Consider the following 13367-nt stretch of genomic DNA (forward strand, 5'->3'; position numbering starts at 1 on the left):
CAGAGGGGTTAACGACTTTGACAATGGGAAAGGGACCAATATACCTGGGGGACAGTTTTTTTGCGTCCGATTTCAAGGGTAGGTCCTTGGTAGAGAGCCATACCTGGTCACCGGGGGAGTAGTCCGGAGCAGGGGTGCGATGACGATCCGCCAAGTACTGGTAACGGCCGGAGGCCCTGAGCAGTGCAGCACGGGCTCGCCACCAGGTCCGACAGCACCGACGGACATGGGCCTGGACAGACGGGACCGGAATGTCTACCTCTTGAGAAGGAAAAAGGGGAGGCTGATAGCCGTAAAGGCATTGAAAAGGGGACAACCCAGTAGCAGACGATGGCAAGGTGTTATGGGCATATTCTACCCAGGGAAGTTGTGAGGACCAAGAGGATGGGTTGGCAGACACCAGACAGCGGAGAACAGTTGCCAATGCCTGGTTGGCCCTCTCGGCCTGACCGTTGGTCTGAGGATGGAACCCCGATGACAGGCTGACGGTGGCACCGATGGCAGAGCAGAAAGCCTTCCAGACAGCAGAAGTGAACTGGGGGCCACGGTCAGACACTATATCACGGGGAAGACCGTGGACCCGGAAAACCTCCCTGACCAGCAGATCCGCAGTCTCTCGAGCCGAAGGCAGTTTAGATAAGGGCAAAAAATGAACAAATTTCCTGAAGCGATCAACAACAGTCAGTACAACAGTGTTACCATCAGAGGCGGGCAGACCAGAGACGAAATCCAAGGACAGATGCGACCAGGGACGGTGTGGAACAGGCAGGGGGCGCAGCAGACCGGCACTGGCCCGAGTGGAGGGCTTATTCTGGGCACAAACAGGACAGGCAGAAACAAAAGACCCAGTGTCCTCCGTCATGGAAGGCCACCAGAACCGCCTATGGAGGAAGGCTAGGATACGGGTTACTCCAGGATGGCAGGTAAGTTTGGAAGAGTGAGCCCACTGCAACACACTAGATTTAACAACATCTGGAACAAACAAGTGCCCAGGGGGACCGTTACCTGGGTCAGGCTGAGTCTGTTGTGCTGCCATGACCTCCCTTTCAATGTTCCAGGTGACAGCCGCAACCACACAGGTAGAGGGAACGATGGTGTCAGGTTGGAGCTTGGGCTCAGACTCCTCCCCTTGCACACGAGACAGAGCATCGGGCTTGGCATTCCTGGAGCCAGGGCTTGACACCTGACAGGGGACAGACTGAGGCAGAGCAGACTGGAGGCATATGGCATGACAGACGGGACTCCAACTTGAAATTCTGGCCGATGACCAATCAATATGGGGACTATGCTCAACCAACCAGGGATGACCAAGTATAATGGGAACAAATGGAGAATTGATAACAAAAAAGCTTAGCTCCTCTTGATGGTTTCCCGACAACAGGAGGCGCACAGGCTCGATGTTAGAGGTTATCCGGGCCAGGAGATGTCCATCCAGGGCATTAGCTTCAAGAGGCTGGTCCAGACTAACAGTGGCAAGACCTAACTGCTTCACAACACTTGCATCCAAAAAGCTTTCATCAGCTCCAGAGTCAATTAAAGCCAAAATTTTAGTGGACTGACCTTTAAAACTGATGGTAGCTTGCAACTGGGTACGTGGACGAGGAGACAGAGGGCAGACAGTTGGGCTCACGAGGATCCTCCTCCTCCCTCGTGAGCCTGCTAGTTTGACGGACGGTGAGGGCAGGAGGCGAGAAAGTGACCAGGCTGACCACAATACAAGCAGCTGTTTTCGGTGATGCGACGTTGACGCTCCTCCGGGTTGAGCCGGAAGCGGCCGAGTTGCATCGGCTCCGAAGCTGGGGAAGAGTCATGCCTCGGGCTTTCTTGGAGGACGGCAGCCTCATTCGAGCGAGCTCGGCCCCCAGAGTTTGGAGGTGTCGTCCGTGGTAAGTTGTTGTGACCAGGAAAGCGGCGCGTCCTCTCTCTCCTCCGCTCCCGGAGACGGTTGTCCACACGAATGGCCAGGGTAACCAATTCCTCCAACCCTCCAGGCTCGGGGTAGGAAACCAATTCGTCCTTTATGGATTCGCTGAGACCGTTGGAAAAGCCGGCCTGGAGGGACTCGTTGTTCCATCCGCTCTCCGCTGATAGCGTACGGAACTCAACTGAGTAGTCAGCGACGCTGCGGGAACCCTGGCGGAGAGAGATCAGTCTTTTTGACGCATCCTTTCCCCGCACGGGATGATCAAAAACCTGGCGAAAAGCAGTGGTGAACTCAGCGTAGGATGAGGAAGTGGAGGCCCGCATCTCCCACACCGCTGTAGACCAATCCAGGGCGCTTCCCCGGAGAAGACCCATGATGTAAGCGACTTTGGCTCCATCCGTGGAATATGACTGGGGCTGCTGGTTAAACACAATCTCACACTGCATCAAAAAAGGGCGACAAAGTCCAAAATCTCCATCATACTTATCGGGCGGGGCAACCCATGGTTCCTTGGCCGAAGTTGATGGCGCTGAGGGTGGCGGAGCTGGAGGGGCGGGTCCCGGGCTAGCGGAGGCACTAAGTTGGGTCTGGATTCCGGAGATCTTTGAGCCGAGCTCACGGAGGGCGTCAGCCATCTCCTGTAGCACCTGGCTGTGCTGGCCGAGGACCGATTCCTGGTTGGCTACAGCCTGGCAGACCGTGGCCAGGTCTGTGGTGGAATGGTCTGCTGGGTCCATAGTGGCTGGAACGTACTGTCACGTATCAGGAAAGAACCCAAAAGCAGATGGGACAACCAGGTAAGGGAGGAAATCAAGTCTTTATTGAAGTGACCGATCTCAGGGGTAGAGCAGGAGTTGGCTAAGTGGCAGGTAGACAGGCAGGCAGAAGTCCATGAAAGGTGACGTTCCAGCGAAGACTGGTCCACAGTGGAGGCTTTTTAAGGGTGATGGCGATCGCTTTGATGTCAAGGGAGAGCGGCGATTGCTTTGATGGCAAGCTGGTGTACCGGGGTGAAGGGGGGGGTCAGCAGGTGTCAAGGGCGATCGCTTTGATGTCAAGGGCGAGAGACTGTGACAGGAACAGGCTCGAAGGTGAGTCACTTATGGACTATGTTGTGATGTTGCACAAGTTAGCTCAGGATTGCAATTACAGGGACAATCTGATGCTAATGCTAAGGGATAGGCTGGTCTGCGGAGTGAACGATGACCGCATCCAGCGAAGATTATTATCCAAGACTGAGTTTACCTTTGAGAAAGCGTTGACCCTTGCTCGAGCCACTGAGACTGCAAAGAAGGATGCCAGTGAGTTGCAAGGGAAATGTGTAGACACAGTGCTGATGGAAGCGGGAAGCACGGGTCAGCCCAGATGAGTGTGCACAAAGTAAACACGCGTAGATCCAGGGATGAACAACGGCGGCAGTGTTACAGATGCAGCGGAAACCACATGGCAAGTGAGTGTCGCTTTGCAAATGAAAAGTGCCATAGTTGCGGAAAACAAGGCTACATAAGGAGGGCGTGTCGGGCTACCTCACCCCCAGAGAAAACCAAGTTCAAAGGGAAGGGGGGAACCAAAAAGGGACTAAGGACGAGTCAGGGAGCACATCACATCACCGGACAAGCTGACACAGGGGAAGCATAAGAAGAGGGCGAAGTGTTCACAGTGTTCAGTGTTTCGGAGAAAATACCAAAAGTGCCCCCCCATCACGTTACAGCTGCAGTTGAATAAATCAAAGGTAAATTTTGAGGTTGACAAGGGGGGGCAGTGTAACTTTAATGACAAGGTCAGAATACTCAAAGATATGGGACAGCAATGCAAAAGTTCCAGAATTAGAGAAATGTTCCCTGGAGCTCAAAACTTACACAGGAGCCAGAGCAGAGGTGTTAGGGGTTGCCAGAGTCACTTTACAACACAGTGGTGGGACACAACAGCTTCCAGTCGTTGTAGTCTCAGGCACAGGACCAAATCTCTTAGGCAGGGGCTGGATAAAAGACCTGAACATAGACTGGGGGGTGGCAGTAAATCAGATCGGGGAAGGAAACCAGTTGACATTACAGGAGGTGATGGCGAGACATGAGGATGTGTTCGAGGAACTCGGTACATTTAAGGGCCCCCCAGCTAAGATCTATGTAGACAAAGAGGTGACACCAAGATTTTTCAAACCAAGACCTGTACCATATGCCATGAAACCGAGAGTTGAAGCAGAGTTAGACCAGCTGTTAAAAGAGAAAATCATTGAGCTAGTCAAATATGCAGAATTTGTAGCGCCCATAGTGCCAGTACAGAAACCCGACAACTCAATCCGAATATGTGGCGATTATAAACTGACAGTGAATAGAGTATCCAAGCTAGAGCAATACCCAATCCCAAAAACGGAGGATCTCTTTGCAAATCTGGCAGGAGGAAATAAATTCACAAAGCTAGACATGAGCCATGCATACTTACAAATTCCATTAGATGAGGAAGCAAAGAAGCTGGTGGCCATAAACACACACAAGGGGCTGTTTACATACACATGCTTACCTTTCGGAGTGTTGCCCAGCCCAGCTATCTTCCAATGAACTGTGGAATCAGTGCTTCAGGGGGTTTCAAATGTGGCGGTGTATTTAGATGATATCCTCCTGACAGGCTGCAATGACCAACAACACCTGGAGACGTTGGAGAGGTGCCGCGCAGACTGGATGCTACAGGCCTGCATCTAAAGAGGACCAAATGCTCCTTCATGGGAACAGAGGCAGAATTCCTGGGTCACAGAGTGGATGCAACAGGACTCCACCCACTAAAAAACAAAGAAGCAATCCAGGAAGCACCGGCACCAACTAATGTGACCGAGTTGAGGGCATACCTGGGACTGCTGAACTACCACAACAGGTTTCTGCCCAACTTGTCAACGACGTTAGCACCACTCCACTCACTCCTGAGAAAAGACGCACGCTGGGAGTGGGGAAAAGACCAGGAGGACGCATTTGAACGGTCAAAGAAACTCATGCAGTCATCCAGGTTGCTAGTGCACTACGACAGAGAGAAGGAGCTCATCCTCTCATGTGATGCATCACCCTATGGGGTCGGGGCGGTGCTGTCTCACAAAATGAGAGATGGAACAGAGAGACTGATAGGGTTTATGTCCAGAACTCTGACACCGCGGAAAGGAATTACTCCCAATTGGACAAAGAGGGTTTAGCAGTAATGTTTGGGGTGCAGAAGTTCCACAAATACATCTGTGGTTGTAAGTTCACCATTTGCACAGACCATAAACCACTGCTCTCCCTGTTCAGTGAAGTAAAGGCTGTTCCACACATGGTGTCACCACGAGTACAGAGGTGGGCAGTGACCTTGAGGGCATATGAATATGCCATTGTCTACAAGGCGGGGAAAGACCACGGCAACACAGACGCTTTAAGCCGACTGCCCCTCCAGCACACGCCCATCACTACAGCGCCGGAGGACAGAGTGCTGATGTTTGTGGAAATGGACACAACACCAGTGACAGCCGAACAGGTAAAGGCACTGACAAGTAAAGATCCAGTACTAGCCAGAGTACATGGATATGTGGTAAGGGGGTGGCCACATCAAACAGAGGGGGACTTTACACCACACAAGGTAAGAGGGGCTGAACTCAGTGTTCAGGATGGGTGCGTGTTGTGGGGAGCACGAGTGATTATTCCACAGCCAGCCAGACAAATGGTCTTACAGCAGCTTCATCAAAGCCATTCTGGGGTCTCCCAGATGAAAGCCCTGGCACGGAGAGGCCAAAGCTAGATGCGGACATAGAAAACTTAGTCAAAACATGCAGCACATGTCTGGCACACAGAGAGGCACCAGCACCCACTCCTCTCCACCCTTGGGAGTGGCCTGACAAGCCATGGAGGAGACTGCATATGGATTATGCAGGACCATTTATGGGGAAAATGTTCCTCGTAATCATCGATGCACAGTCCAAATGGATGGATGTGTATCCTGTGAACAGCGCCACATCCACCACCACCATAGATTGCCTGCGCCAGAGCTTCAACAACCAGGGCATCCCTGAAATGGTGGTGAGTGACAATGCTACATGTTTTGTTAGTACCGGAACTAAAGAATTCATGAGAAGAAACGGAATAGTGCACGTGACGGCTGCTCCCTACCACCCGTCGTCAAATGGACTGGCCGAGTGGGCTGTTCAAACATTTAAAGAGATGATAAAAAAAGCGCTGAGGGCAGCTTGTCAGCTAAGGTGTCACGGGTCTTGTTCAGCTACAGGATAATGCCTCAGTCCATCACAGGTCTCTCCCCAGATGCGATGCTGTTGGGGAGGAAGCTGCGCTCCACTCTGGACTTTTCACACCCAGACCTAAACAGGAAAATAGAAACCAGACAAAGAAAACCAAGACCAGCATGACAAAAATACAAAGGACAGGGGGTTCGGGGCTGGAGACGCTGTCATGACAAGGAATTTCTGCCACGGACCGAGATGGGTCCCAGGATTCATTGTGTCAGAAACGGGTCCTGTGTCATATAAGGTCATGCTGGGAGATGGTAGAGTGGTCCACTGACATGTGGACCAGATTTTGTCCAGGCGTCAAGAGACAGCAGAAGGGCTGGATGTATTCGAGGAGCCCAGCACCCATGCTCCCGGTACTGCCGTCATGGCGTCACCACAACTGGTGGATCTCCCTGGGCAGCCACAACCCACTGAAGGAAATCCAAGCTCTGAGTCAGAAACTCAGGTCAGTGCCCAGAGGCAGCCACCAGATACTGCACAAGGGAAAGGGGGCAGTGATGCCACTCAAAGTGTCCGACGTACAAAAAGACTCACAAAGCTGCCAAGCCACCTGAAAGACTTTGCACTGTAGAACAGACATAAATGATGCGTACCTGGTGATATTTACCGAAGCTATCTGTGCAGATTCTTACCTGTTAACTACATGTGGAGATAATACCTGTTTTAAGGTGGCATCATTGTCAGTGAATTGCATGGTAAATTGTGACCGTTTAGTTCAAATCAACCAGAAGGAGATAGAGAAGGTGTAGGCCACGTGAGAGTTGTTTTCTTTTATTGTTTTAGCTTAGAGAAACTGTTGGGAGTTTTGCTTACAATTCTTATGTTTTAGCTGAAGTGGGAGGGAATGTTATATTCTAGTTCAACCACTAGGTGGCGCACATGGTAACTTAGTAAGGAAGTCAGAACACTCTGGGCCTGCGAGGGGAGTAAGATCGTGCCCTGTATGTGTTTGTCGGTTACCAAAGTAAACATATTCCTAGTTTACCCATTACCCTGGTCTCACTATTTCATTCTTTGAGGTTATTACAGGAAGACTCCACACATGTTAAATCTTTTGTTAACTTAGAATAATGTATGTAAAATATTGTATGTGCAGATGAGATATGAGTGTACTGGAGCACAAGAAGGTAATTTTGACATTAGACAGTGAGGGTAAAGACAAGTGTATATTTGGATTGTCCATGAACTTTTGTTGTGGTTCGTTTACAGTTACTAAATACATAATCTCTAATTGAAACAGGTGGAATTGCATAAGAAAACATTGCAGAATTCCAGGGTATCGGCATGCATTTTTCAGACACAGTATACTGTACAACCTCCTTCTGAGAACATCATGTAAGCACACAGCAGGGATTGTATGGGGCTGGATGGGTACATGAACTTGAACACAACAAGATGTGTTCCTGTTAGAAGCACTAATGATTCAACTGAAGTAGGACACAATCTGAATACTCATCAGTGTAAAGCAATAATTCATGTGTTATGTATGTGATGTACCTTTAAATCATATTTCCTGTGTACATGCAGTCTGTGGCTGAATATATTCCTCATGACGAGGAGGTAGGTATCTTCACTGTCGACGGTGATTCTGTACATGGCCAGGAACTGAGGGAGCAGCGTGCTGCCATGGCAGGTCACAATGTGCTGGAAGAAGACAGTGATGGATGGACGGTGAGTGGATAATGGAGGGCAAACACGGTGCAGAAAGAAGCTGAGAAGTTATTTCAATAGATTTTTCTTCCATACGTTAAATATATCCGGTCAAAGCCGAACATTAAGGTTGGGTATGTACAAGTTATTAGACTTGCTAAAAAGAACGATGGCGTATTCGAGGACAACTTGAGATGCTTTATTAGGCTATTTGTCAGCTTAACATCTTGACGGCCTAGAACCAACTGCCCTACGTAACATTGGGACACTCATTTCCTGCATCCGTGCACATGTAGACATACTAATAAAATAGTCCACCCGGACAGTGCATTTACATGACATCTTCCCTCCTTTGAGCCACAGACGTAGCAACCAGACAACACCAACTGGCAACCCAACAAAACTACAGCCACACTGAACAACAACATCAGCAGAGCAGATAAGTACTAACTTCTGTAAGGCCAAAGTAACATTCAGCCACTTACATAACACATTCAATGATGCTTACACACTTTTCCTTTTGTCAACATTCAATATTTTTTTCCAGCATTCGAAATATATATAAAATCTTTTCTCTCTTTTTTTTTTTTGACCTGAGGTTATGGGATAGACTGCCCAGTCACCTCCATAGCTGCCGGAGATTATTCTGTGCAAGCTATGCATCAAGTAAACACAAAGTCTTTAAACCTTTCAGACGGGTGGATGACTCTTCCCCTGGAAGTCACCCGAGCTTGATCAGGGAGGTGTCCCGCTGGCTTTGCTGGAACAGTCTCTCTGACAGGTGAATTTTGAGGTGAGCACTGTGGTGGTGATGGTTGTTTGCTCACCTGTGTGCTCTGTCTCACCTGGCCCTTGATCGGGAAGGAAAGTTGGGTGCAGATATGGCGCCTGTTCCTCCGCAGAGTTCCCCGGTCTGTCTGGATCAGGTAGGATCTCGGAGTTGAGTGTGGGCATTGAACTGTCCCTGCTGTTGTCCAGCCCGACTCATTGTCAAGTTTCAATGCCACACTCCCCTGGACTGAGAGGTGAGAGTTCTCTGACACCGTGGCATTTGTTGTAAAAAAAAAAGAAAAAGAAAGGGGGCCTGTAGCCCTCATTCGCCTTGGCATCAGCTTTACGCAACTTTGTGAAGTCTGGCCACTTTGGAGACAGGACTTTGTTGACTGTGGGCACCGTCATCTTGATTTGACGGCCCAGCATCAACTGTGCAGGACTGGCACCTGTGGCTTGTAGCGGTGTGGCTCTGTAGCTCATGAGGGCCAGGAACGGGTCAGCCTGCCAGAAAATCCTTTTCGCCATTTGCATGGCTCTCTCAGCCTCACCGTTGGACTGAGGGAAGTGAAGGCTGGAAGTGATGTGTTTAAAGTCACAAGTCTCAGAAAAGTTTTTAAACTCCTTACTTGAGAATTGTTGTCCGTTGTCGTGAAGCTCGTCTGGACACCCCCACCTGGCGAACGTGTTCTTCAGCTTTGCACAGGTGGTCTCACTCGTCATGTCGGTTAGGTGAGCTATTTCCAGGTAGCGAGAAAAATAGTCAGTGACAATCAAGTAGTTCTGCTTTGCATACTCACAGATGTCTGCTCCAATCATTTGTCAGGGCCTTGGCGGTAGCTGTGTTGTCATCAGAGGCTCCTTCCTCTGTGTCGGTCTTGTCTGCATATATTCAGGGCACTTCATCACCAGCTCTTGGATCTCGTTCTCCAGCCCGGGCCACCACATGCTCATGCGTGCCCTCTCTCTACACTTGGTGATGCCCTGGTGCCCGTCATGCAGACGGTGGAGTATGCTACCTCTCATACTGTGTGGGATGACGATGCGATCCCCATACAGCACAAGTCCTTTTGAGGTTGACAGGCTATTACCCCATTGGTGGTATGCTTTGGCTTGTACTGGAACGCTACTCACATGCTTTGGCCATCCCTGGGTCACCGGTCTGCTCACCACCTGCAGGTCATAGTCTGTGCTCGTCTCCTGCTTGATCCGTTCCAGTTTGGAGGGAGACACAGGCCATGCTGTGCGAGCTGCATCTTCAAACGCTGAGACATCACAGGTTAGTTCGGACACTTCACTCGGGACTGCTGGTAATGGGTGTCTGGATAGTGTGTCGGCTACTGTCAGTGTTTTCCCTGGCACGTACTCTGCAGTGGGGTTGTACTTCATCAGACGCATAAGTAGGCGCTGGCATCTCAGGGGAACTGTGTCAAGGTCTTTGTTGTTGATTAGGGGGACCAGTGGTTTGTGGTCTGTGTGAACTGTGAAATTCTCTAAACCGTATAGGTAACCATGGAATCTCTCACAGGCCCAGACTGCTGCTAGACACTCTATCTCTATCTGTGCATAGCGCTTCTCAGAGTCAGTTAGTGTTCTTGTACAGAATGCTACTGGCCTCAGCCCATCAGGATGTTGCTGTAGCAGTACACCGCCCAGCCCGTAGCTGCTTGTGTCTGCGCTCACTATTGTGGGTTTGTTTACATCATAAAATGCAAGAGTGGGTGCGGTGGAGATGAGTTGCTTTACCTTGTTGAATGAGATGGTTTGCGCTGTGTCCCAGGTCCACACAGCCTCACATTTCAGCAGGTCGTTGAGGGGTCTTACTGTGTCTGACATGTTGGGTAGGTATCTCCCCAGGTAATAGACCATGCCCAGGAACCTCTGCAGGCCTGGCACGTCACTTGGTGGTTGTAGCTCTGTAATGGTGCTCGCTTTTGAGGTGAGCGCCATTACACTTTCGAGGGGTCAGGCCGGATGCCATCACTGTCGATGCTGTGCCCCAGGTAGTTCAGCTGTTTTTGGTGCAGGAGGCACTTTCTGTTGTTGAGCTTCAAGCCTGCGCTCTCCAGGATCCACAGGGTGCTCTGGAGTCTCTCCTCGTGCTCCTCCTCATCTCTGCCGTGGGCGAGGATATCGTCCATGTAGACCTCAACTTCTTCTTGGTCTCGGAACAGCACCGACATTTCCCTCTGAAAAATCAGCTGCACTAGAGAGTCCGAATGGAAGACGCTTAAAAAAGTATCTCCCCATGGGCGTGATGAATGTTGGGCAGTCTCTCTCTCTAGCGGAATTTGCCAAAAGCCATTTTCTGCATCAAGCATGGGGAACACACAGGATTCTGCAAGCTGTGGCAATATGTCAACGACAGTAGGTAAAACGAACCTGTCTCTTTTCACAGCCGTATTCAGTCGTTGAAGGTCAACACAGATCCTCACCTCGCCTGTTTTCTTAGGGACTGGGACCATTGGGGCGCACCACTCCGTTGGCTCTTTGATCTCCTCGATAACGCCGCACTTTGACCATCCTCTCCAGCTCTACTTTGACCTTGGGGAGCAGGGGGGCAGACACTCTCCTCGCAGTGTTAACACTATATGGTATAGCATCATCTCGCAGGCATATTTTTACAGGCTTTACTTTTAAGAGGCCCAGATCTACACCGAATGTGCCTTGAATTTCGTTGACTCTCTCCACCAGCCCCCATTGCTACTGCAACGTTACGGCCTAACAGGTTGCTGCCGTTAACTGTTTTAATCACGTGGACAGTGAATTTGTATTGTTGGCCTTTGTACTCTGTATCAGTGGTTGTGTTGTTGCTGGATAACTGAGGCGGGCGTCTGAGCTTGTGGTAGGTTTCGTCAGATACTACACCGGTGTCTGCACCAGTGTCAGTCTTGAAGGTTACATGAGTGTTACAGATGTTGAGCTTCACAGTCCATGGCGTATTGGATTGTGTGAAGGCGTATCCTGTTTTAACTTCTCCCAGAAAATGCTCTCTGCCATGGCTGGCCTCCTGCTCTGATGTGGTTAGCTCATTCACTCTTGCTGAGCAGCACATGACAGAAAAGTGCCCAATTTTCTGGCAATTCCTGCACTGTGCGTGTCTGGCTGCACAGTGTGCATGCCTTGGGTGGTCCTTATCGCACTTGAAGCACTTCCTTGGATATCCACTTCTGTCGTGTTGCTCCACCATGTGGAAACTGTCGTTGCTCTGTCTCCCTCCCCGTCCTCTGTACTGCTGAGGAGGTGCTGCGCGTGCATGTTTCCTCGCCACTTCGCCGAGGTAACTAGCATCATCAGCCGTGCTAGCCCTAGCCTGTTGGCTAACTTGCCCCTTAACCTGCTCTGACTGTCTCACCATCTCCACTGCTTTGTCCAACGTTAGGGCCGCTGTTAGTTTCTCTGACAGCTCTTTGTCGAGAATCCCTATGACTAGTTTATCCCGAATGTTCTCTCATTTGGGTCTCGGCTAGCTCGTAGAGCGTGTGAATGTATTCCTCAGTGGGTTCGCCTTGCTTTTGTGCTCTGAGGTAAAAACGAGCCCTTTCGTGGATAACGTTCTCTTTCGGTATGAAGTAGTTATTTAACTTTTCCAACACAGTCTCATACTGGTCTGTATCTTCATCTTACTCGAACACAAAAGTGCTGAAAACTTGTTCTGCCCCCTTGCCTAGCACATATGGCAGTGTGCTAACCTGTACATCTCCAGTCTCCAGGTTTAGCTTAGCAGCCAAACGGCACCTCGGAAACTGTTCCCGCCACTCAGGCCTCTGCTCCGGTCGAGTGAAATCCACATTTTCAGGGGGTTAACCTTCGGCACGATCAGCATCCACCTCACGTTACTTCTGACACGGGGTACAAGTTATTAGACTTGCTAAAAAGGACGACGGCGTATTCGAGGACAACTTGAGATGCTTTATCAGGCTATTTGTCAGCTTAACATCTTGCCAGTCTAGGACCAACTGCCCTGCGTAACGTTGGTACACTGGTTTCCTGCGCCCATGCGCATGTAGACGTACTAATAAAATAGTCCACCCAGACAGCGCATTTACCTGACAGGGTATACAAGCTGTGAAAAAGTCCTGCTTCCTCCGAAATGGAGGAAACCCAACCGATGAGATCCCAGTCAGTGAATTTAGGAGGAAGGAAAAATGGTATTTTTGGGAAGTTGCGGGTATTCCGTTACCTACCAGTTACCTCCGGCTTGGTGGAGCATCCCTACAGACACAATTGACCGTGTCTGCAGGTGGGAAGCCGGATGTGGGTATATGTCCTGGTCGCTGCACTAGCGCCTCCTCTGGTTGGTCGGGGCGTCTGTTCGGGGGGGAGGGGGAACTGGGGGGAATAGCGTGATCCTCCCACGCACTACGTCCCCCTGGTGAAACTCCTCACTGTCAGGTGAAAAGAAGCGGATGGTGACTCCACATGTATGGGAGGAGGCGTGTGGTAGTCTGCAGCCCTCCCCGGATCAGCAGAGGAGGTGGAGCAGCAACCAGGACGGCTCGTAAGAGTGGGGTAATTGGCCAGAAACAATTGGGGAGAAAAAGGGAGAACCCCCCCCCAAAACAAAAAACAAACAAAATAACAACAACAATGCACGAGCATTTTCTCTTGTCAGGTGTAAGCTACCTGGCGGGAGGCGTGTACAGGACTGACCGATCATCGGTTTGGATTCAGCTGCACTTGCATGATGACATAGTGAGTGATCCAAGAAATGCAGAAATCTGTCTTCCTGAAAAAGCAAGAAAAGTACGCAGAAGTGAG

The 13367-nt window shown here is 50.3% G+C and overlaps 1 protein-coding gene across 2 annotated transcripts in view; it reads right to left on the reverse strand.

The window, feature by feature from the left end:
* Positions 1-13367, reverse strand: part of LOC130107843 (phosphatidylinositol 5-phosphate 4-kinase type-2 gamma-like) — a 42551-nt gene that overhangs the window by 18172 nt on the left and 11012 nt on the right. For both annotated transcript variants that reach the window (XM_056274619.1, XM_056274618.1), the window contains one exon: positions 7683-7829. In XM_056274619.1, the coding sequence (XP_056130594.1) occupies positions 7683-7829 (147 nt within the window). The remainder of the gene's footprint in view (positions 1-7682; positions 7830-13367) is intronic.

The sequence above is a fragment of the Lampris incognitus genome, chromosome 2 (genome assembly GCF_029633865.1).
Source record: "Lampris incognitus isolate fLamInc1 chromosome 2, fLamInc1.hap2, whole genome shotgun sequence".
Lineage (NCBI taxonomy): Eukaryota > Metazoa > Chordata > Actinopteri > Lampriformes > Lampridae > Lampris > Lampris incognitus.